Here is a 25,112-nt window from a genome sequence, read left to right as displayed (position 1 = left end):
AGATGTACTGTTAAGACATGTTAAGAAAAAAAACTTCTTCAGTTTTTACATTGTTTTCATACTCCTGCTTTCTAATAAGAGGTAAAAATCTATGAGTGTCATCAGAGCAAAATCTTTTCCATGAGGAAAAGATGGAAAAATTGAAGCAATGTTTCAGAATTCTTGAGAGCAGAGGATGAGGGAAAAGCAAGGCCAATTTTTACTTTCCTAGTTTTGAGCGTGTTTCGCATTGTGAGGGTTGGAAGGCCCCATTTAGGGCAAAAATTGTAATGGCATGTCAAGGCATGCATGTTAAACAAAAGAATAGGAGGAAACTTGAGCAATTTTGCACTTCTGTTTTGGACTGAAACGTGGCCCAGAAGTCAGTTTTTATAATCAGCATGACTAGACTATGTTTAACTTTTTGGATCAAGTCCTACTTTTATCACATTTAAACCTTTCTCTGCTCAAGTAGGAGACTTTGTTGAAAGTTCTTTTTCTCTGGGTGATGGATGCCATACCATATCAAGTCCCCTGTGTCTTCCATGGCTGTAGTTTCCATCTGTTCATTCCATACTGTTTCACAGCAGACTCTTCTGATTCAGACTGGGTGTGGAGGTAGACTGGAAGTATGGAGTTAACCTTTTGCAGAATGGTGGGTGATTTTTCTTTCATGTTATATTTACTTTTCTAAAATAAATTTCCCTGCTTCCTGTCAAGTTAATGCAAACATCGGTCTGTTCAGGTGTTTATATTTGAGGACTCAGTTTGTGCCATGGTGTATGTATCTTTCACGCATCCTGATGGTTTTCACTGTTCTCTGCAGGTGAGGTTTTTGTGCTGGATGATGGTGGGGAGGTAGACCTTGACCTGGGTAACTATGAACGTTTCCTTGATATCCGCCTCACCAAGGACAATAATCTGACCACTGGCAAGATCTATCAGTACGTCATTAACAAGGAACGCAAAGGAGATTATTTGGGGAAAACCGTCCAAGGTAATATAGGACTTGCCTTCAATATTTAAAAATCTTAACCAGTTTAATTTCTTTTGTGTATAAAAATGTACCTTTTATGCAGTTTCAGCATGAAAGCATCAAGTATTGTGATTGAAATATATCTTCAGGTGAAAATTCAAGTTATTTTTTGAGTGGGCTCCTGCCTTTCTATGAATGACATTGAAGCTGACAGTCCAGCTGTGTGATTTGAGTGAGAGAGCTGTTGTTTTTGCACAGTGATGAGTGTGAAGCGATGAGGGCAGTAAGCCAGACAGTGTGTGTTGTGCGTCTGGAATGTTCTGTGTATAGACAGTGAGAAGGAGAAGGATGCCCATCATGTCCGTTGGCCTTTGGGCTGGTCGCGGGCTGGAGGGAGTTTGAGAAGCGGGTCTCTGGGTCTGCCTGAGCGTTCACCAGCGCAGCACTGCTTGTGCCTTTGCACACTGGTCGCTTGAGACTCGTGCTGCTTTTTACAAGGTGGAGTTGGAAAACCACTGGTCTGCTATAATGGCATAAATCCAAATTTGGGGGGTTGTTGAAGAGTGACTCTCATCTGAGTCATGAGAGTAAATCTGCTTTTGACTTTGGACTTTATGGACTGAGAACGGAGGGTTGCGCTGACAGCTGGCTCTGCCCGGGAGCCACCCTGACTGGCTTCTGGGGCTGGGGGGTCATGTGTCGGTCTTAGCTCTGCCTCTTACCAGCTTTGTGAGCCCTGGCAGATCACTTCCGCTCTTTGAAGTCTTAACTTCTTTTCTGTGAAATGAGGTTAATAACAGTGCCTACCTCTTTAGGCTCTTGGCAGAATTAAAGGAGCTGAGTCAGTGGAGTATGTTTCTGAGTTCCCAACACACAGGACAGGATTGATTAGGAGCTGCAGTGATCTTTATCATACAGTTTGCTGTTCTAGGCCCCTGATGTCTTCATTCATTTATTCACTCATCAGCAATTTCTTCAGTGCTCAATACGGTCAGTTGCTCACTGGTGCTGGGAGTAAATGGTGAACGAGACCAGGGAAGCCATTGTCCTCGTGGAGGTTACACAGGGTTACATGGGAGAGGAAAAAACAAACAGATGAAGTGAAATGTCTGGTAGGAGCTAAGAGGGACCTAAATAGAGTGAGGAGAGAGTGGTGGGGAAAGGGATCAGGACTGATGGTCAGGAAAAGCCTCCAAGGAGGGGGCTTGTGAGCTGAGAAGCTAGCCCTGGGAAGGGAAGGAGGGGGCTCAGCGCAGACAGAGACCCCCGGCGGCAGTGGGCCTGGTTAGGGACCAGGAGGGAGACTCTGCACTGAGACCAAGGTACAGGGGAGAGGTGGGTTGCACCCAGGTTCCATGGGGCCTCCCGAAGGGCCATGCGGCATGGAGGTCACCTTTTATGCAGAGTCTGGAAGCCTGTTCAAGAGTGTAAGCCTGGGAGAACTCTGAGTTGTATTTTTAAAAGATCACTTTGGCTGCTGTGAGTGAACTACGTCATATCCTGTGCTGGAGGCACTGTGGGTTATATGCGTAGTGGGTTAAACAGTAATCTCTGCTCTGTTGGAACTGGCCTTCTGAGCCCCAGGACTGTGATTTAAAAAGTGCCGAGCTGTGGCTGGTGAGGGTGAACACTGTCTGCGAGGGTGCTGCTTATCAGCTCCCCAGGGTGCTTTGATGACATTTCTACGACCTTAGGAAGGAGAAGCTCTTTCCTCCAGTTCACGGCAAGGGACATTGGACTTAGGAATAGTTAGGTAATGTTGCCCAAAAAGCCACACCTAACGAGTGGAGGGCCTGAGATTTGAATCCAGACGTTCTGGCCCAGATGCTGTGTCCCAGACACCCTGCTGCGCTGTCCTGTCCCTGCAGCAGGTTGTCTACCCTTCAGAAAGCTGGAAACCAGATGGATCTGGGTCCTGGGGCTCTCTTGTCCTTGGGAAAGGGTGTGTGTGATGTGCTTCTGCAGCCGTAAGCAGTAGGGGTAGTAGCCGCACAGTGGTTGTGGAACCAGGGTAGGTTCTGCACTGGGGCCTCCGCTCCTAGGTGGCTCAGGTTGCCCCTCGAGGTCCTGCTATCCTGCAGGGCTTCCAGTCACAGCTGGGAAATTCATTCAGGAATTCAAGGGCATTCAAGAGGGGTCTCAAAGATACTGTTATATCCTCCTACTGCTCTGCGGTTTGTTGTCACAAAGAGTATGTTTGCCTCAGTTAATGCCAGTGGGATGTGCAAGTCACGCAGGTCTTTTCTCTTCCTCAGTGGTCCCGCATATCACAGATGCAATCCAGGAGTGGGTAATGAGACAGGCCTTAATACCTGTGGACGAAGATGGTCTGGAACCTCAAGTGTGTGTTATCGAGGTTTGTTGAGTCTCCGTGGCACTCCGTGGTACCTGTGCATGTGACCGGTGTACATTTTCTCCTCTTTAGTCAGCCACCAGCTACTGATAAGCCAATTGCCAGTGAAGCCCTTGACCGTCCCAAGGGCAGCGTGGCAGGTGAGGGTACCGTCACGGTCATGTGGAGTGGCCCCACCATCAAAAGCGATACTTTACTCACGCCTTCTCCTTTTCCAGCGTTTATACACTTGCTTAGGATGGCTTGTACCAGTGACAGTGGTATGACCTTTTCCTTTGTCTCTCGAGAAAATCAGGTGATCCGACCTTCTGTTTCCAGCGGCAGGAATGTTCCTCCCTGAGCCTCCTTTGGTTTCAGTTTCTGTGCTCCTGCTTTGCTGGTCCCAGCTGTTAGATCTCAGTGTTCCTGTGAAAACAGGAGACTCCAGCAGTTTGTTTAAAGCTGGTTTTTATTGTAATACAGAAGTTATTTATGGCTAAGTAGTAAGACCTCAGGTTCTTTGCTTTGTGACTCTTCAGACAAATAAAATTCCTTAGGGCATTGTTTACCTGACCTTTTCCTTGAAATGATGTGGAAAGATCTGTGATGACCTTGGGGAATGGTGAGCCTATCAGAAAGGGATCTTTTAGTCCAGAGAAACGTCTGCTTCTTGTTAACTGACGTCTGTTGGATTCAGGGCATCTGTGTTATGTTGTTAGTGATAATTGAGGTGACACAGTGCAATTGTTAGGAAACTAAACCACAAGAAGATGTAGTGCTTCACCTCTAAATTAACTTTGTTATTCTAGCTCGGTGGGACAGTAGGAGATATAGAAAGCATGCCCTTTATTGAGGCCTTCCGTCAATTCCAGTTTAAGGTCAAAAGAGAGAACTTCTGTAACATTCACGTCAGCCTCGTGCCGCAGGTAAGGCATTTAGGGCTTCACTTTGGGGGACGGAGAAGAGGGAGAAAAGGGTGGTTTTCACTCCTTATCTGTTTCAAATATTTGAGGGGCAGGAAACAGGGAATACACACTTCTTTGTGAACTTTAAATTATTATAATCATATTTTTACAAAGGTCAAATGGAAAACATTTGGAAAATTGATCAGGGAAATTTGCAGTTGAAGACAGTAGGTTGCACAGGTCCATTTGTCTCTAGTACATGGTGAAACTACGGCAACTGGAGTAAAGGGAATTTTTTTTTAAGACAAAAATTCACAAAGATGAATCCTCTGAGTGGAGTCAGTAGTAACAAGAAATTAGGAAGGCAGAAAGCAGAGGGCCTTGTAGAAACGAGCCGGGCAGACCTGGGAGAGCTGGATCCTAAGCTGGCAGCGGGGGAAAACAGAGAGCAAGCCTGCTCGCCCTGCAGAACCGTGAAGACTCGGGAATGGGCAGCCCTGGGCGCCTTGGGGTGAGGTGGGGCTCGCTATAATTGCTATTTCCGAAGCACTTAGACTCTGACATTCCCTGCCCTAGTGTGCACCACTGGGCATCAGTCCTCTCTTGCCTTGGCAGAGGACTAGGCTTTTTCTGGGTGAGTAGTCACTAGGGACAGTGTAATTTTATGTTGTGGCGACACCCTGCCTTCTTCTGCTACTGGGTTTGCAGATATCATAGCCAGGCTTCCCTTGTGGCTCAGCTGGTAAAGAATCTGCCCGCAATGTGGGAGACCCGGGTTCGATCGCTGGGTTGGGAAGATCCCCTGGAGAAGGGAAAGGCTACCCACTCCAGTATTCTGGCCTGGAGAATTCCATGGTCCCTGGGGTCGCAAAGAGTCAGACACAACTGAGTGACTTCACTTTCACACTTTCATAGTCAGGCAGGGACTGTCTATAAGAGATTGTAGGATTCTTGGGGTATGTGACTAACCCAAGAGAAAACACACTGCCTTCAGAGGCTCCCCGGTGAAAATAGACCAGTCAGATTCCTACAGCTAGGGCCCTGAGGGACAAGCCCACCTACTCACAGAACTTGTGGTTAGCTTTTACAGTGAGCTGGCAGCCAGTGACCACAAGGCATTTTGAGAAAGCGTCTAGCGTGCAAGGGACCAAAACAACAGAAGAAAATTAACTTAGAGGAAATTGAGGCTCTGCAGGGGTAGCAAAAGGAAACTTCAGAAAGAGAAAAAGCAACATCTCATTAATATCCTCAGAATTAAGAGGAAATAAACTGCATCCATTAAATGGAGCCAGATACTTTAAGAAGAGAACATTCAAAGGACAGAAAAGAATTCTTGGAAATTAGAAATTAAATAGCAAGAATGAAAATTTAGGAGAGAGAAGGCTAAGGAAATACCCTATAAAGTAGAGCAGGAAGATAGGAGAGGAAAGGCAAGGGACTTAGAGGTTGGTCTAAGACTTCTGATCCAAATAATGGGGTTTTTAAAAAATGGGAGACATGGAGAGGCATGTGCGATGTGAACCAGGGGTCAACAGACAGGCCGAATCAGCCCACCTTCTGTTTCTGAAAATAGAACAGCTGTGCCCATTTGTGTTAAAACATCAGAGTTGAGTAGTTGTGGCAGAGTTTGTGTGGCCTACAAAGCCTAAAATATTTATTGTCTGGCCTTTTATGGGAAAATTTTTCTGACTCCTGATTTAAAGAATTCAAGGAAATTTCCAGATAGGAGTTTCTAGATTGGAGGGCCTAGTTAATGCCCAGCCTATTAAATGAAAAATGACCCCCCACCAAGGTACATAGTTGTGAAAATTTGAAATAATGGTGCAGAAATTCTAAAAATCTCTAAAGAGAAAAATCGAGAATCACTATGGCATTAGAGTTCTCAACAGCATTCCTGAAAGCTAAAAGATAGTGAAGCTGTTTCCCTTAAAAAATTTCAGGGAAAATGACTTCTAACTTAGAATTATATACCCAACAAATATATCTGTGAGAGGAGAATAATTTAGTATATAGGAAACTCAGCATATCCACAAAATAAAACCAAAAAACCAACCAAGGAAGCCAAATCATTGGAAAAGTCATGGCATGTGGTTTAGTTTGCACAGTATCTACTGAGATGGGGGCTGCAGACACAAGGCAGGTACGTGTAATGCGGGCAGGGAAATGAAAAGAGTGGGTTCCTGATCCAAAAGGGAAATCAGTAGAAGATGCCTCAAAATGTCAAGAAATAGCAGTGTAAAGCATAGTAGGAGGCTTATTCAAGGGTGAAGGACCTACTGTGTGGCATAGGAAACTACATTATATATCTTGTAGTTATAATGGGAAAGAATCTGAAGAAGTATACATGTATGTATGTGTGTGCACATACATATGTATATATATGTATATAGTTACATACATATAAAAATATATCTGAGTCACTTTGCTGTACGCTCGAAACTAACACAACGTTGTAAATCAACTATTATTTTAGTCGATAAGTCGTGTCCAACTCTTTGCGACCCCATGGGCTGTAGCTGGCCAGGCTCCTCTGTCCGTGGGATTTCTCAGGCAAGAATACTGGAGTGGGTAGCCATTCCCTTCTCCAGGGGATCTTCCCCACGCAGGGATCAAATCCACATTCCTGCACTGGCAGGCGGGTTCTTTACCACTGAGCCACCAGAAAAACCATGTATACTCCAATTTAAAGAAAAAAGTGGAAGAGTGGCTGTCTCTAGGATTTGGAAAGGCGAAGGGATAGATAGGTCTGGTACTACTGCTTTTTGGACAAACCTTAAATGACTCTGTTACTGTAAAACATGTATGTGTGTAAACTTGATAGTCTAAAAACTAAATGGGAGTTTAGGTAACGTATTAAAAGAGGTTGGGAGAAAAGTCATACTTGAAAGTCCCTTATCACAGAGAAACTAACTTTTTTTTTCCCCTCCTGTAAAATAGCCCAGTTCAACAGGGGAACAGAAGACTAAACCCACCCAGAACAGTGTTCGGGAACTCAGAGGGCTTGGGCTTTCCCCAGATCTGGTAAGATTTCCTGGTTACCTGGTTTCAGTGTGACCTTATCTGTCTAATTAAGATCTGGCCTTCATGAAAGCTAAAACCTTTGTTTTCTTGGCCTACGTGTAGCTAGCCGATGGTGGCCAAATAGAGTTAGTGCTTTGAACTGGGATGTGGTTTGCAAAGATTTCCCTACCTGGCATGTATGAAGTTGTGTCTTCTCCTGCTAGCCAATCATTCATTCTCCTTTTCCTCCTACCCAAGAACAGTGGTTGAGGAAAACCCCACTTGGCTCATTAATCTCTCTGTCAATTTGTCCTACCACTCTTGCACATTTCTCTAACTTGGGATTTAGGAAGTTTTGAAAACAGGTACCATTTTTCCAGTTTCTCTGCATTGTGCTAGGAGTTGACATTTTCATCCAGCTTAACAATGTGGTGTCTACTTTAATTTCAATTGGGAGAAAAACCCAACTTTGTAACCCCTTCTGTCCCTCCAAATGTCTAGGTTGTGTGCAGGTGCTCAAATCCTCTTGACACGTCAGTGAAAGAGAAAATATCGATGTTCTGCCATGTGGAACCTGAACAAGTAAGTAGAAATTTCATCTTCTCATAAACCGTGTTTTGCTTCTAATTATCCTATTCTCTTAACCAGTTTCATGAGGCTTATTGCTATTTCATGATTTGAGACAGGAGACTGTTCCCTAGAAGAACTGACACACATGGGCTCTGTGATTTTCCAGCACCTTATCCCTGTGGTTCCCCAAACATCCTTTACCTGTCCTGTCTGTCCCGACTCCTCCTACTGTTTGCTCCAGCCATGCCTAGTGGTGTTCCCCTCCCTGGAAATAGGCCTGACAATCTCCTATCCCTCTTCATCCTTCGGAGCCCAGCTAGGACACACTATTGTCTGAGAAGCTTTACCTTCCAAACCTGCTCAAAACTCTGGGTGACCTGTGTGTCTCACAGGTCCTGTTGGTGAGCCTGTCATTGCCCCTTATTGTGTTCATGTGTATGTGTTCCCGTGTGTGTGTGTGTGTGTGTTTCGTCTGTGTGTGTCTCCGCTCACAGACTGAGCTTTTTAAAGGCAAGGATCACTTTATTCAACTTTATATTCCTGGAGCCTGCTGTCTAAGGTGTTGGAGGCTCTAGACATATTTAAGTCTCTTTTGTTACTTGTGCTAATGGCAGTTACCTGTGGTACAGGAAATTCAGCGTTTTGGAAGCTGATATATCTCAAGTGCATGGTATGGAAATTCCAGGGGTGGTGAGTTGGGATTGTGACTCTGGTCGTGTTTGGCTGACGGAGAGCAGAAGGAAGTTGAGGTCAAGGAACTTACGGTCGGGTTATGGATGGTTTGTTCTATTACTAGGTTGTTTGAGAATCAGAGGAGCCCCGCTGGCCTAGAGAGGAATGAGTGAAGCAGCAGGGTTAAAATCAGAGAAATCCATGCACAAGGCTTCTAGGAGTATGGCAAGTGAATATGAAAAAACAAAAGTAACTGTGCTGACATTAGAGCCAATGAAGCAAAGGAAAGCCTTTGTCCATTAGAAGCAGCGGTCCCCTCCAGCTCCCCGGCAGCTTGTGCTTCAGGGTGTGGGAGCAGCCGGAGGCTGGAGATCATTGTTCCTGGGTTGATGCCTGAGCCAGGAGCTCCATCCGAGGGATTCTGTTTCACACTTAAGTGTGTTGTACGTCAGAATACTTTCATTGGTATAAACAGCCTTTTTTTCATGCACTTCAGTTGTTTTTTATATTTCTGTCCCTGCAAGCCAAGGTAATTCAATTCTATAATAGAATAGGTTATTATTAAAATTGAAAGTATTAGTCACTCAGTCATGTCCGACTCTGTGCAACCCCATGGACTGTAGCCTGCCAGGTTCCTCTGTCCATGGGATTCTCCAGGCAAGGATACTGGAGTGGGTAAGCCATTCCCTTCTCCAGATCTTCCTGGCCTAGGGATTGAGCCTGGCTCTCTTGCATTGCAGGCACCATCTGAACCAAAAATGTAAAGGAAAGTTCCAACTTATATTAGTTCAGTTCAGTTGCTCAGTCGTGTCCGACTCCTTGCAACCCCATGAATTGCAGCACGCCAGGCCTCCCTGTCCATCACCAACTCCCGGAGTTCACTCAGACTCATGTCCATCGAGTCAGTGATGCCATCCAGCCATCTCATCCTCTGCCGTCCCCTTCTCCTCCTGCCCCCAATCCCTCCCAGCATCAGAGTCTTTTCCAATGAGTTAACTGTTCGCATGAGGTGGCCAAAGGACTGGAGTTTCAGCTTTAGCATCATTCCTTCCAAAGAACACCCAGGACTGATCTCCTTTAGAATGGACTGGTTGGATCTCCTTGCAGTCCAAGGGACTCTCAAGAGTCTTCTCCAACACCACAGTTCAAAAGCATCAATTCTTCGGCGCTCGGCTTTCTTCACAGTCCAACTCTCACATCCTCCGTACATGACCACAGGAAAAACCATAGCCTTGACTAGACGGACCTTAGTCGGCAAAGTAATGTCTCTGCTTTTGAATATGCTGTCTAGGCTGGTCATAACTTTTCTTCCAAGGAGTAAGCATCTTTTAATTTCATGGCTGCAGTAGGGGACTTTAAAAAAAATTCACAACTGTTGAGAAGCAGAACTGTACATATGAAGCAAATTCCATCATACAGCTAATGCTGGGAACCAAGGTTGCATGTTATTTAAAAATACAGATTGTTTCTTTTCCCCCTCCTCTCTCTTCATCCTAGAACTTTGCTGAAATTAGTCACTATTAAAAATGTGACAGGTGTTTCTGTATTTAAATTAGACCTTCACATCTATTTCCTGTCTTTTACTTTTCTTACTGAGTTTTAGGAGTTCTTTATATATTTTGAGTGCAGATCTTTTATCAGATACATCATTTGCATATTTTTTTCTCAGCTTGCGGTTTGTCTTTTCATTTTGTTTTTCCTTTTTTAATCGAAGTACAGTTGATTTACAGTGTCATGTTAGTTTCAGGTATGTCTTTTCATTCTCTTAATGGTGTCTTTGGGAGCACAGAAGCTCTTACATTTTTGATGAACTCCCAGTTTATCAGTTTTTTTCTTTATAGATTGTGCTTTTGGTGTCATATCTAAGAACTCTGCTTAATCAAGGTCATGAAGATGTTCTTCTGTGTTTTCTAAAAGTTGTATAATTTTAGGTCGTAACACGTATATAGGTCTAGGATTCATTGTAAGTAAGTTAATTTTTATGAATGGTAACTTCAGTAAAATTTGGAACTCATCTTTTTTGCATGGAGCTGTCTTGCTGTTCCAGCTCTGTTTGTTGAAAGATCAGTAATCTAGTTTTCTTTGTGAAGGTGGTTTATAGACTTTTTATCTTTGGGAATTGTGTTTTAGGTTTATTTATAGGTATTCATAATTTTTGTTACTATGTGAATGACATATTGTTAAAAAATTTAATTTCCTGATTAGATAAGACCTATGTAGGGGGCTTCCCTGGTGGCTCAGTGGTAAAAAATCCACCTGCAGTGCAGGAGACGTGGGTTTGATTCCTCAGTCGGGAAAATCCCCTGGAGAAGGGAATACCGACTCCAGTATTCTTGCTTGGAGAATTCCATGGACAGAGGAGCCTGGCAGGCTGCAGCGCTTGGGGTCACAGAGTCTGACACGACCGAGTGGCTAACACACATAGACACGTAGGAAACCCTGTTGAGGTTGATCTCCAGCTTAGCAACCTTACTAGACTTATTAGTTCTGAATGTTTGCCTGTAAGTTCGCTTGGTTTTTATGAATAAGCAATATTATATGCAATTAGTGGCAATAGTTTCTTATTTTCCAATTCATATACTTTTTTCTTATCTAATTGTAATGTCTCATATCTCTAATATATTGAATAGAAATAGTGATATTGGCCAGGTTGGCATGTTTCAGACTTTAGGTATTAAGTGACATTAATATTAAATATCAAGCCAAATGGTATTTGCTGTGGGTTTTTTATATTTTCACATTTTCCTCAATTCATTAAGAATTTTTATTATGAATTTGTATTAAATTTGCATCCACCAAGGTGATTTTTTTCCCCCCTCTTTTAATCTATTTCTGTAGTGAATTCTACTGTTAAATTTAAGTGGTGTGCAGTGCTGCATGGGCCTTTGAATTTTTAAAAGCTCACTTGGGAGTGATTCCAGTGAAAGCCAATTTTAAAAATTATTGATCGTGGGACATTTGCTACTTGGACATAATTTTTTTAAAAACTAATTTGTGGTTTTGTTTATAAATTCTTGAGGACTTTAGCACCCATGTTCATAGGAGATTAGCCACTATCTGTTCTTCTCAATTATATTTTTTAGAAAGTTGACCTTTTCTCTGTTTTTCAAATTTAGAACAGTTATGTTCCCAAGGTCATAATACCTGCTAGGAGACTGTTGGCACAGTTAGTTTTTGTTCCTTTTCATGAACTAACTTTGCTCATTTTTAAACAGGTGATCTGTGTCCACGATGTCTCGTCCATCTACCGCGTCCCCTTATTGTTAGAGGAGCAGGGGGTTGTAGATTATTTCCTCCGGAGACTTGACCTTCCTATTGAGAGGCAGCCACGAAAAATGCTGATGAAATGGAAAGAGATGGCCGACAGGTTTGCTTCTTAATAAGGACTTGGGGGTCTCAGCCTTATTTTTCCCTTTTTTTGGTGGAAGGTCAGGGAATTCAGCTGACCTTCCTTATGTGGTATCAGCTCACATTGGAAAGGCCTTCATGGAAGAAAGGATCTTAGCCAGCCTTCACGTAGCTGCGTCATGGCTGAGGAAGTCCTAAGAGAGCTGGCTCAGGTCACAGGTGACACAGCTGTGCCCTTTGTTCCCGTGCACACAGGCCTCCTTGTGGTGATGGGCTAGTACCTGCGGCCCACGTGGATGGCGGGACATGGCTGGAGCACTCCTGGGTGCTCCCAGGCACCGGAGCTGTGTTTGGGCACGTGCCCACCCCACGCCACAAAAAGATCAGCAACGATGTCCAGTCTTTTCTTTCTTCCTTTCTTTTTGTCACTGAATTTGGATTCTTATTTTCTGTGTCAGAGGAAGAGGATTTTTCAAGCCACTCAGCTGCCAGTGATATTATCAGGCAGAAGAAAAGCTTTAGCTGGGCGTCTGTCATCAAAAATAAATACAGTTGCATGAAGCTGCTCAAGATCTGAATCAAAGTAAAAGCAGGAAGGCAGGGGGTTGGCACATTGTCAGGACCTCCCCGCCTGCCGCTGCGGGTCACTCTGGGCTGGAGGTCCTGCCCAGTCCACTCTTCCTGCTGCTCTCACAGCTCATCGGTTTGAGGACTGGCCACCCTGTGTGCCCCCTCACTCTGAGATGCTTACACAGTACGTGACAGACCTTGAGCAGCGCCTCCGAGCCTTGGGTGCGGGCTGCTGGAGCCGCAGTCACCCAGACAGCACTAAGCAGCGTTTGCAGAGGGAGCACGCATGCCATTGCTCAGCCATCCTCATTTTCATTTTGACATTTTTCCCTTTCAGTCTATGTCCATTTGCTTGTATATCATTATGTGGCCACAAAAATAGCACACAGTTTTATGGTCGTTCATAAAATATTATAAGCTTTTTTGTGTTACCGACAATACTTTATAATGAAAAATTTTTAAGAAGTTTGGACTGTTTTGTGGATGCCTATAATTGGACTGTTCCCTTCATCACATAACTCTTGTGAATTGTCTGTGTTTGTTAGTTTTTTCATTAAAAAAATTTGGAGTAGATTTTGAAGCCATCTCTTGGTAGCAGGTTCCAAAATCCTACTTTCTCTACAAAGTCTGCCATGTTGATCTGAAACTTGCTTTGTCTTTGCTGTTCTGTACATAGAACTCAGACAGTAGTCGCTCCTATCATATTTTTCTCAGACTTTCCCCCCCACTCTTTAAGTAGTGATTTTCGTCTCATGGAGGTACATATGGCCTGCGTAACTTGATGTTTCTTGACCTTTGTGTGATAGATATGATCGCTTGCTGGAGACCTGCTCTATTGCCCTCGTGGGAAAATACACCAAGTTCTCAGACTCATACGCTTCTGTCATTAAAGCTCTGGAGCATTCTGCACTGGCCATCAACCACAAACTGGAAATCAAGGTGAGCGGGGACACAGGTGTAGTGTGGTGTGGCATGGACACCTGCTTTGTATTTTTGGGGCTCAGAATTTCTTTTTAGAAATCAAAAAGATCTGTGGTTGCCTCCTGGCTGGGAGAGAACAGCAGAGCGTTTTAGGAAATATGGGGAGATGTGGTCAGAGTAGGAGCCACGAGGATGGACACCTGGATCTGAACGGCAGGTGACTCCAGTGGAGGAGTCTAGTGGCCGAGCATGTGGCATAGTTGCTGGCCTTTGGCCAGTGTCCACCCCGTGGAACCAGGAGGTTTCTCAGTAACTTGTCTCCACTCACCCAGCTGGTGCCTGGAGCATGGGCAGTGCCTGGTGAACAGTGCTCACTGTGTTCTCTGGGACAAGCCAGGCAGAAGCTGAGCTGCTGGCATGTGAGGGCACAGCCCCTGCCCATCTCCTGGAGGCGGCGGAGGGGCAAGGTTTAGGGCAGGGCTACCAGAGCCTAGCGGCAAAGCCGCAGAGTCTGTGTGACCCCGGGCAGGTTACTTAGCTCTCTTTGGGCCTCAGTTTTGCCGTTTTTTAAAAAATTTTAAAAAATATTTATTTTTTAATGTATTTGGCTGCATTGGGTCTTAGTTGCATCACTCAGGACCCTCCTTATGGTGCACAAACTTTCTGTTTGGGGTGTGCAGGCTTAGCTGCTTTGAGGCACGTGGGATGTTAGTTACCTGACCAGGGATAGAACCTGTCAGGCAAGGTGGATTCTTAACCAGTGGACACCAGGGAAGTCCTGCTTTCCCCATCTTGGAAAGGGTTAGTGATGGTGTCTTTGTCACAGAGTTCTTTTTGTAAGAATTGAGTGAGTTCATGTGAAGTGCTTGGAATTGTGTCTAGGGTAGAGGAAGTACTATATGGGTCAGCTCTTCCTGAAAACCTTCCACTTGTCCCTTTATACTTTTTTCCCCCAGCAAAGTATCTCCCACATAGAACTTTTCAGGAGGGGTCAGAAATTAGAAGTGAAGTTGGAGCTCAGTGCTGAGGGGCTGACTAGGCACAGAGCTGATGGCCCTGGGGAGCTGACCTCACCCTTGGCACTGGGGTTGGCCTCCTGCTTTCCACCAGTTTCTCAGGATGAAAATGAAGCTGCCTTCAGCTGGTGAGCAGGTTCCTAGAGGAGGAGCTGTTCTATGTGCTTTAAGAATTGTGGGATCTCTTTACCTTGCCTTGCCTTATTTTTTCACTAGTTTCTTCAGTCACTGATTCATTTTCTCCCCTTGGAGGTACCCTGTGCCAGTCATGTGTTAGATTGTAGAGGCTGAGAAGGGTGTCTGAGTCAGTGAGGTCTCTCAGGTATGAAGGGAACACGCAGACGCGGGGAGATCCTGCCTTGGTAGCTGTGTGAAGAGGGGTGTGTGGGCAGGTCTGGGAAGATGGATAAGGTCACAGGGAAGGGCATTCCCAAGAGCAGAGAGCATTTATCCAAGGACTTGGAGGTGTGGGATGGTTGGGAGCTCAGTGGATGGGAGAAGTGTGAATTGGAGGGTGTCTGGAGAGAGGCTGGCGAGGGCCTGGTCATGAAATGTATCAACTGGGCCACTCCTGGATTTTGCCCCCAGGTTCAGGGAAGTCACCACAGGGTATTGGGCAGGAAGGAGCAGGAAGATGAGCAATGTAATAAAAAAGTGGGCGGAAGATTTGAACAGACACTTCCATAGAAGATACACGCGATATACACGGAAAGATGCTTAATGCCTTTAGTTGTCAGGGAGATAAATGCAAATTGAGTCTCAGTGAGGTACCAACACGCACCCACCTAAGTGGCTAAGCGTGTCGGTGAGGACGCGGGAGCGTAAACTGGGGCAGTTGCTGGAGAAAGGAGTCTGGCGGTTTCACATGAAGGTAAACACACGCCTTCTGTGTGACCCAGCCATCCCACTCCTAGATATTTACTCAAGAGAAGTGAAAACATGTCCACCGAAAGAATGTATTTTTATACAAACGGACCAGTTAGTCATAACAGCTAAAACCTGGGAACAGCCCGAATATCCAGGATGAGTTGGTGGATAAACATTATCATATGGTGTATTCCTACAGTAGAAAAGTACCCAGTAGTAGAAAGGAATGAAGTCCGTGGTGATACACCACACCACGATGAATCTGAGAAACGGAAGGCTACCCCGTGCATAGCTCCACTTGTCTGAAGTTCTAGAGGAGGCAGAACCAGTGGTGACGGAAAACAAGAGCCAGGATCGTCTGGAGCAGGAGGCAGGAAGGACGCTGTTTGCAGGGGGCCAGAGGGAACCGTGGGAAACTTTCTAGATCTTAATCAAGGTAGGGGGCACTCCTTTGCATGGGACAAAACTCAGGCAAGTACACACTTAAAATGCTTGTGTTTCATTGTATGTAAGTTATACTTCAGCACAATCGAGGAGAAAGAATGAGAAGCCCCCTGGGAGGGGAGATGGACTGGGGAAGATGTCTTGAACAGAGGGGACACTTCAGGGTCTGCACCCAGTCGACTGAGTATAGATGGAGAGCCAAAGCTTAATGATTTGAGAAGGAAACTCATTCTAAAATATAAGAAAGATGTTAAAGTTCATCTTTAAAAGATTAGCATGAATACATGAAGGTTATTTTCAAACTTTATTTTAAACTTAAGAAAGATGGCGTGCTGGTAACATTGTTTAGAGGTCAGGAGAGAACGTGTGCAGGAGTCACGAGCCTGCTTCTTTTCTCTCCGCTCTGCCCGCGCCCAGTACGTAGATTCCACGGACCTGGAGCACAGCACCTTGCAAGAGGAGCCGGTGCGCTACCACGAGGCCTGGCAGAAGCTCTGCAGCGCTCAGTAAGCAGAACTCTCTACCTTTGCTTTCAGGGGCTCGAGGTGTGCCTTCATGAAGACAGTGTGTGCTCTCTCGTGGGGACAGATGATCTGATTGTTTAAATGTCTTTTAATTGTTGAAAGGGCTACACCCTGGAGGACTGAAGCCGCACAAAAAGATAGCTTATCAATTTTTTAAAAAGATGTTTTTGATGTGGACCATTTTAAGTGTTTGTGTTGCAGTATGGCTGTTTTTATGTTTCGGTGTTTTGGCCACAAGGCATCTGGGGATCGTGGCTCCCTGACCAGGGATCAAACCTGTCCCCGCTGCGTTGGAAGGTGAAGTGTTCACCACTGGACCACCAAGGAAGTTCCACAGCTTATTAGTGTAGTTAATATGAAGCAGACTACTTCTAACTTCACTGATAATGTTTACTGTATGCATCTTTAGATGAGACTGTTTTTAATTAAAAAAAAAATCCCCTCTGGTGCCTCGAGTCTTATGAGAGCTCAGTCCCCCAGCCAAGGGTTGAACCCAGGCCGTAGCAGTGGAAGTGCCAAATCCAAACCACTAGACCACCAGGGGATTCTCTGGATGAGGCTTATAAAAGGTTTTTCATTCAGACCATTTGATGAGGGTCCATCAGTAGAATTTCATAAATAGGGTTTTTTTTCTTTTTTTTTCTGGCAGCTATTATCTGATATAACAGTAAAAAAAATCAGTAAGAATTTCTGGTTCCCTAGATAAGTTGAATGTTACAGAGCCATACAGCTATGGTTAGTGTGGCGCTGACTGACCAGGAAAGGCCCCCTTCCTACTTGGGGGAGCCGAGGGGTTTAAAAAAAAAAAAATTGCAAACTTAGGGAAGAATCCCTGCCTGGGACAAATACTGTGCAGTAGTGACATTACAGTTACATATGCCATCTTTTTTTTCCTGGTTATAAGCATTTTCTTGATGTTACTAAGAAGGAGAGTGGATGCTTTTGTGTGCATTTTCCGAGTCCATAGTGCTTCTATACAAGTCATGGGCAGGGTTGAAATCACAGTCCTCAGAGCTGGAGTGACTTCAGGGCGTCAGTGTCTTGGAAGTGACCCCTCGGGTGGTTTCCGGGAGCTGGACTTGGTGGAAAGGGGCTGCCTGTGATGTGCTTTCTTGCACAGTGGTGTGCTGGTTCCAGGAGGATTTGGTGTCCGAGGGACTGAAGGAAAAATCCAAGCCATCTCCTGGGCTCGGAAACAGAAGAAGCCTTTTTTGGGTAAGGAGTAGGAAAGACAAGAAAAAGTGCCCCGTGAGCCTGTAAATAAACAGAGATTATCAAAATCAAACATAAATACTGTCTCTCCAGATAGCAGCTCAAGTAGAAGCCTTTGGGTTCTGTTTTTGAGAAATCTAAACTCCTTTTTAAAAGAACATTTAAAATTTGAGCTCCATGTCATTGTTATGGACTTCTGAGAGAATGAAATAGCAATTAGGAAATCTTGTCCATTTACTGAAACCAGCTGTTTGGCAGGACATGTGAGACTGGGTTTTATATCCTTGTTTGGAACACCAGCTGTCTAATTGGGCAGAGTGATTTTGGATGCTTCCTGGTGCTGTAAATTTCAGTCATATTCAGCATGATCCATTTTAAGTGGGAACTTAATGAGAGAGGATAAGAAAACTTGAATTTTAAAGTGCTGAAGAGAATATTATTTCTAAGATCACATGACTCTAAAACCTGAAATCTTCATATACACTTAAACCCCATGTTTGAAATCTGTTATAGATAAAACATAGCAGGGGGTTGCGTGTTTATAGCAGAAAATTATGAAAGTTTGTCATTGGAATTCTGTGAACAGTCAGCGTGCCGCGTCCACGCAGGCGGGTTGGAAGTGTGGGGACTCCCTTTTCAATGGAGTTTCATTTGCTTTCCCTCTATCTGGAAGGTGTGTGCTTAGGAATGCAGCTGGCAGTGGTTGAATTTTCAAGAAATGTGCTGGGATGGCAAGGTAAGTGTCTACTTGTGTTAAATTCTCACTGGAATGTTCCTGGTGCCTGTTGGACAGTGGGGGCCATGGAGGCCAGGCTTGGTTTCCCAGTATCTCACAGCCACCGCGAAGGGAAGCTGCTGAATGTATCAACATAAAACACTCTGCCCTCCTCCAGGGGAACCACTAGCCACTGGAGGAGGGAGCATGGTGAGCTGCCCGCCTCTGCCCTTGCACCTTTCTCTGGAGATGCCCACACTCCCGTCACCATGGCTGTGGACCCTGAACTGGCACACGGCAAGGAAACCAACTCTGGCCAGTGTGAGCCTGTGCAAATATTATGAACTTGGGCTCTGGTGTTGATTAGACCTGGCCTCAAATTTTGCCCTTCTTTTTTTAAAAATTTATTTGGCTGCTCCAGGTCTTAGGGAATTCCCAGGTGACTCAGTGGTAAAGAACCCCCCTGCTAATGTGGAAGATGCAGATTTGATCCCTGGGTCGGGAAGATCCCCTGGAGGAGGAAATGGCAACCCACTCCAGTATTCTTGCCTGGAAAATCCCATGGACAGAGGAGCCTGGGGGGCTACAGTCGATGGGGTTGCAAGAGTTGGACACGGCTGAGCACGCATGCACGCCTAGTTGCCGCAGGCGGGATCTTTAGTTGCGTGTGTGGGATCTAGTTCCCTGACCAGAGATCAAACCCGGGGCCTCTGCACTGGGAGTGTGGAGTCTTCACCACTGAGCCACCAGGGAAGTCCCTTTATCACTGTGGGTGATCTTAGCCTTTCTGAACCTCTGTCTCTCCTGTAAAATGGAGGTGGTAGTGGTAACCTGCTTCACTTGGTTGTGGGAGCTGAGTGAAATGCCACCTGTAAATGGGCCCAGCACAGCGCCTGGCGATAGGAAGGGCTCCCTAACGCTGGCCCGGTTACACTGACTGTGTTGCTGCTTCCAGACCACCGGGAACTCGGTGGCTTCCAGCAGTGGCTTCCTGTTTCTCAGGGCTCTGTGGTTTGAGTGGACTCGTGTGTGGTTTCCTGCTCAGTGTGTGGTGTGTCTCAACTCAGCCTGCCCTACTTTCAACTCTGCCCGGCAGAGGCAGAGGGACAGTCTCATTGTCCACCAGTTCAGCCGAGCTTCCTCAGGGCGTGGCGACCACCTGGCCTGCTGTGTAGGCCCTTACCAAGTGTCCCATGGCTGAGCCATCATCGGAGGGAGGAGGGGACCACACGTGGTGTGAATCCTGGGGCACAGTGATTCCATTGCAGCCACCAGACCCTTATATGTTCTAAGCAGAATCAGCAAAGTGACCTAAGGAATAGAACACAGCCTGGCTTTACCAAATACGAGGGGTTCCCAGGGGCCAGCTCGCTGTCACAGATTTTCACAGGAACCCTGAGGAGGCAGTGGCTCGGTTCTGTAGGCAGCACGGCCTGGTGCTGGCTTCTGAGCTCTGTCCTACCACCTACCACTCGAGGTGGCCCTCGGGCGCCCTGAACCCCTGCACAGCCATCACCTCCTGCTGCTGCACCCACCGGGGTCCCCAGGTGGGTGGGTGACCTGGAGATGAGCTTCCCTGCATCTGAGACCTGGCCCCAGGTTAGGCCCCGGAGGGGGATGAAAGCTCACAGATGCACAGAAAGAGCAAGCAGACAGACAGTGCTGGGTGCCGGGGACTGGGTTCTTCCTATTTTAGTCTTCAGTGCTTTCCCTTATAGTCAGATGGTAAATTCAGTAAAGGATAGAAAGGATATTTGGGTTTTGAAATCAAATTTTTGATTTAGCTCTTGAGTCAGGCAGTTGGGTAGTACAATGTGTAAGGTGCTGAGGATGAAAGAAATGTAGAAGAAACAGTATTTGCACATCAAGGAGAGATCCTGGGAGAGAGAGACAGTCTAGGAGCCATCAAAAGGATGCACTATCTGAGTAAAGGTTATCAGGTTATGCCATTGATTTGATTTTGCCATTTTGTACAGCTTGACTTCCCAGAGAGTTACAGATACAATGGGAAACAATTCACCTTTGTTGAGTGCCCTTGTATCTTGAGAATGTTATCCCTGGTTTTGGTTCTCGTCACTGAATAACTAAGCTGAGGAGGGAATTTGTGACTTAGAGCTTAGGAATGAAACTGTTGAATAATCCATGTGGTTGTACCTATTTTTGTAACAAAAGTATTTTGGCTTTTTAGATGCCAATTCTACAGAGTTTGACCCCAACACCAATCATCCCGTGGTGAGTCCCGTGTCTGGAAGAGTGCGGAAGGGATATTACGAGCGTGATTGAGGGCTGGAGACGGGAAATGAGACCACTGGGTTCATTCTGGAGGACCCTGAGCACCTGGGCTTGCAGCTGTCCCAGCTAGGAAGGAAGAACTTTCTGTTTTCATCACATGGTTTCTCACTATTCTTCGCAGTTAGCCACAGGAAGTTTTTAAGACAGGTGCCACTTCAGCCAACTGGGGGTGGCAGTAGGGGTTCCTAATTAAGTAATTCCCAGGAACGCTCTAGAACAATATTGACACGAAACACTTACGTGGGCACTTATTACGTACCAGGCACTTGCTCACTTTTTTGTATCACTTAATCCCCAGCAACCCCGAGAGATGGCCGTCTTGGTAAAGAACTGCTGGAACTTAGGACTGATTGTCTGACATGGGCCAAGGCCCCAGGAGGCTGGCATTCCTCGTGTTCAATCTCCCATCAGAAGAATGTGGTTCATGGGGGGCAGACAGTGCCTTCATTCGTCACTGAATCCCCAGCCCAGGCGTGACAGGGAGAAAAGAGCAAAGGTTTTGAGACGTGGAACCTCGGGGAGGTGGGGGAGCCCAGAAAAGGTCCTCTTAGTCCCGCAGACATTCGCCAAGCTCCTCCCGGTTCCTGGCCAGCCCTGTAAGAGCATCCCTTTCCTTCGAGCAGCTGTCAGTCTAGTGGAGGAGATGTGTGATAACACGTCTGGTCTCATGTCCACGCTAGTGTGTCAGTCTTTATTAGAACAGGCCCTTGGGGTCCAAAGTACCAGGGCAGGAATGGCCAGGGCAGGGGGCAGCAATGTCCAGTCCTGCGACTCAGGAGGACAGGCTGAAGGGTGAAACACTCACCCGGAATAGGTTTAAGAATGGCCATCAGGATACATTTTCCTCTGATAAGCATCTCTTCTAAGGAAAGGCTGGACCTCCTTGCAGGCTCTCTTCACTCAGTGCGGGCGGTCTGTCTCCTAACTGAGGCAGGGTTTGGTAGCACATGTTTGTTTTTGGAACATCTCCAGGTCATAGACATGCCGGAACACAACCCTGGCCAGATGGGTGGAACCATGCGGCTGGGCAAGAGGAGAACTCTGTTCCAGACCAAGAACTCTGTCATGAGTAAGAGCGGCCTCCCTCCAGCCCAGCCTGCCGGACGCACGTCCCGGTGCTACATCCAGGCCGGCATTGACAGCTTTGTTCTTACTTTGGAAGTTCTTTACTTCTTTCCCAGTGACACTCCTTAGGATGCACTGTAATAGCCTAAGTTAGCACCATGCTCGTAGGTCACAGGCAGTACAGCTGGGGATCTGGGGGAACTTTGGGTGTGGACCACTCACCAGAATGAGTCCCTTAGGGGAAATCCATGGCAGTCTTACTTCCCGGTCTTATTAGGTCAAAGTGGATAAAACTGCTGATGTCGAGCACTTAAATGGCAGATGTCGAGCACTTATCTTACAGAAATGGCAGTTTCACCTGGTTCAACCTAAACAGATTTTATTCTAGACGTACTAACATAATGTGAGCTTCCCTGGTTGGCTCAGTGGTAAAGGATCTGCCTGCCAGCGCAAGAGACGTGGGTTCAGTCCCTGGGTCGGGAGGATCTCTTGAAGGCAATGGCAATCCACTCGAGTATTCTTGCCTGGAAAATCCCATGGACAGAGGAGCCTGGCTGGCTCCGTGGGGTTGCAGAGTCGGACATGACTTAGTGACAAACAGCAGCAATAACTAACATCTGCTAAAGATTCAGGGGAAATTTAAGATATTTAGGAATTACTAGATTGGATTTGCTTTTTCTTCCACTGGGGAAACTCTGCCACTGTTGGCAGAGCACCTATACATCTGTCCGGGGTTTGGAGGCCGTGTAATTTGAGTCACTTGAGTAGGGGGTCATCCAGTCCTCTGGCTCTAAGCTCCTGTGGTTTGGGGGGTCTCACTTGGCTCTGGGAATTCACCTGTGGGCAAATGCCACTCTTGTTCCTGGGGAACAGCAGGCGCTGGGTAACCTTAGTGGCTCTGACTTAACCCTGGTGTCTCTGTAGTCACGTGTGAGGGATGGTGGTAAAAGTCCGTTTCTGTTAGTTTTTCTTAGTTGCAAAGAATCAAAAGCCCAAGAATCTGAATTGTGCTGCTAGAGCAGGCAGTGGGGATTGGCAGCAAAGTCACAGAAATAACTTTCAAAGGGCCTGGCCATGTAGATGAGAATAGGCAACCTGGGCGGCAGGATGTGGTGTGAATGGACGCCTTTGTGAAATCAGGGTCCTTCATGTCACGTGGGTTTTTTCCCAGGGAAACTCTACGGAGATCCAGATTACCTGGAAGAGAGGCACCGCCACAGGTTTGAGGTGAGGATGTGAGCTCTGTGACCTTTGACATTTTCTCCTTCCTGTTACTCTGGAAACACAGCTGAGAGCCCAGCAAAACTGTTCTTCATGCTTCACAGGTGAATCCAGTCTTGAAAAAGTGTTTGGAGGAGCAAGGCTTGAAGTTCGTTGGCCAAGATGTTGAAGGAGAGAGAATGGAAATTGTGGAGTTGGAAGGTGCTTGCTTGGGTGGTTGTGTTTAGTGGGAAACAGGTTTTCTTGGCATGTGGGAAAAACACAGTAATATAAATTGTTGCCCTTGACCTCACCAGATCAGGCAGCCGTGCCACCTGGGGAGGGGAGGGCTCTTGGGGACAAGGTTCTGGAGCCCTGGGGGACTCAGCCTCCCACCAAGGCCTTCCTTAGGCAGCCGCTTGACCTCTGGGTTCACGTTCTTGTTCTGCAGAATGAGAGCTCAGACTTGGTACAGGAGTCTAATCTCACGTGACCTGCAGGACTCAATCCTGCTCAAGTCAGGGAGCTGGGGTGTGGGGGTGAGAATCGGGGTGGCAGAACCTGCAGAGGAGGGGTCAACCTCATCTGCAGGTCAAGGGCATCACATCTCCTGTGCTTTGTGATTGCTTCTACCCAGGCTCCAGATAAGTTATTTTCAGATGATTTTAGGGTCTGCAGAAACGTGGATCATTCAAGATTTTTTCCCATCTTCCACATGTTCTGCGGATACACAGTGAAGCTGGCTCTTCTGCGCTTCTGTTTCAGATCATCCCTTTTTCGTTGGAGTGCAGTATCACCCTGAGTTTCTGTCCAGACCTATCAAGCCTTCCCCACCGTACTTTGGTCTCCTCCTAGCCTCCGTGGGGAGGCTCCCGCATTACCTCCAGAAAGGCTGCAGGCTCTCGCCCAGGTGAGGTCACGCTCCCCTAGTCCCTTGGGAGGTCACTGATTTCTTACAGAGAGCTGTCCCCACACCATCAGTGATGAGCAAAGCCACAGGACTGTGGAGCCTTGCTGGGACCCTGCTTCTCACGCTGACACACAAGCATCCTCTCCTTCCCTGGGGTTTTCTCAGGCTGCTTCTGTGCCGCCCCTGGCCTTGCCCCCCGGCATGGTGGCCATGTCCCCCTCTGCAGCGCCTGGGCTCCAGGATCCCATCTCGGGCCCTGTGGCCCATGGGGAACTGTGTTTTTTTTCACGGGGAGGTGGGGGGGTTGCCTCGGCCACAGCCTGGGGGGATTTCATGCGCCACTGCTGGGTTGGTTGGGAACAACCCTGTCTTGGTGGGTCTCTAACCATCATGACTGAGATATAAAGCGAATGTACATCTTTCATAACAAGAAGAAAATCCTCCTGCAGCTTTCTGCTAAATATATAATGTCTTTGATTTCTGCTGTGAGCAGACAAGCATCCCTTTGTGGGTGCCGTGGTGGCTGCAGAATCAGGGAAGTAAAGCGAGTGTTTGGTGGAAGCCGATGAATAAACCATCTGAATTCTACAGGGACACCTACAGTGACAGAAGTGGGAGCAGCTCCCCTGACTCTGAAATCACTGAACTGAAGTTTCCGTCAATAAATCAGGACTGATGGCAACGTAAGTGATACTTTGAAACTTGTTTTGTTTTAAATGGTGGTGACACCAGAATTGTACGAGCATCATGAAAGTTTAGTGTTGAAAGATTGTATCTGCCAGAGGATACAAGTGGTCAGGTCATGGTGAGCATCAAAAGGGTGAGGACCCGGCCCCCCACAGTTAGAGTACATCTACCCGCCCTGCTCTGGGGACTCCACTGGGGCGACACCAGGCATGGGGCAGTTGTCTGGCTGATTGCTCCTTTCAGGTGCTGATCTGACCTAACCTGGGGGAACTGGATTCTTAGAGCCATGGTATTTCATGTAGCCATAAACTTGGAGATCTTGAAGGAGGTGACAGGCGTGGCAGTATGCTGTCATTTCTGCAGACCCTCAAGTTTTCACCAGGAAGTGCTTTAAAACCAATACATACAACACTTTTGTGTTGCTTGCTTATTCTGGAAATACATTAAAATCAGAGCAGTTATTGAACAACTTGGAATGTTTGTCTTTTGTGACCCTTTGGAAAGTTTATAAAGTGCAGTAACTGTGGGCAGCTGCCAAGAATTGTCTAAAATCCCATGAAGCTAACTGCATGAATGCTCGGCAGAAATACCTGCTCAGAAGGGGGCTGGGGTGGTCAGCCGGGTGTCTGGGGGGTCTAAAGGAGAACCAGGGGTGTGTGGGGGCTCCCACCACAGGGAAGCTGAGGTCCTGCCTCAGGCATGGGAAGCTGCCTTCCCCACGCGGGGACCTCTCCACTGGCAGGCGTGGTCTCATGGGTACGCAGTCATGCTGAGCAGCTGCTTGGCCTGTGATGACCGTAGCCACGTGGGCAGGCGTGAGAAGGTCTGAATTGGGGGTGGGGGTGGGGGGTAGTTGGTTGCCTTCTCTGCCGGGTGAGCATTTAGCACTCACGTATTCATTAATCTT

At 46.6% G+C, this 25,112-nt stretch overlaps 1 protein-coding gene across 2 annotated transcripts in view; it reads left to right on the top strand.

Annotated features, from left to right (window-relative positions):
* Positions 1 to 25,112, top strand: part of CTPS1 (CTP synthase 1) — a 30,832-nt gene that overhangs the window by 4,512 nt on the left and 1,208 nt on the right. Inside the window, exons 1-17 of one of the 2 annotated variants that reach the window (XM_052637042.1) lie at positions 598 to 634; positions 806 to 976; positions 3,211 to 3,311; positions 4,097 to 4,213; positions 7,130 to 7,213; positions 7,694 to 7,774; positions 11,650 to 11,801; positions 13,159 to 13,291; positions 16,018 to 16,106; positions 17,245 to 17,339; positions 18,010 to 18,072; positions 20,240 to 20,283; positions 21,316 to 21,412; positions 22,580 to 22,635; positions 22,734 to 22,830; positions 23,374 to 23,518; positions 24,110 to 24,201. In XM_052637042.1, the coding sequence (XP_052493002.1) occupies positions 3,249 to 3,311; positions 4,097 to 4,213; positions 7,130 to 7,213; positions 7,694 to 7,774; positions 11,650 to 11,801; positions 13,159 to 13,291; positions 16,018 to 16,106; positions 17,245 to 17,339; positions 18,010 to 18,072; positions 20,240 to 20,283; positions 21,316 to 21,412; positions 22,580 to 22,635; positions 22,734 to 22,830; positions 23,374 to 23,518; positions 24,110 to 24,194 (1,401 nt within the window). In that variant the 5' untranslated portion in view covers positions 598 to 634; positions 806 to 976; positions 3,211 to 3,248 and the 3' untranslated portion in view covers positions 24,195 to 24,201. Of the gene's footprint in view, positions 1 to 597; positions 635 to 805; positions 977 to 3,210; positions 3,312 to 4,096; positions 4,214 to 7,129; positions 7,214 to 7,693; positions 7,775 to 11,649; positions 11,802 to 13,158; positions 13,292 to 16,017; positions 16,107 to 17,244; positions 17,340 to 18,009; positions 18,073 to 20,239; positions 20,284 to 21,315; positions 21,413 to 22,579; positions 22,636 to 22,733; positions 22,831 to 23,373; positions 23,519 to 24,109; positions 24,202 to 25,112 lie in introns of those variants that run through there. The other variant, XM_052637040.1, reaches the window with a different exon arrangement.

The sequence above is a fragment of the Budorcas taxicolor genome, chromosome 3, assembly GCF_023091745.1.
Source record: "Budorcas taxicolor isolate Tak-1 chromosome 3, Takin1.1, whole genome shotgun sequence".
NCBI classification, from domain to species: domain Eukaryota; kingdom Metazoa; phylum Chordata; class Mammalia; order Artiodactyla; family Bovidae; genus Budorcas; species Budorcas taxicolor.
The sequence above is the reverse complement of the archived record's forward strand: the minus strand, read 5'-3'. Positions and strand labels throughout refer to the sequence as shown.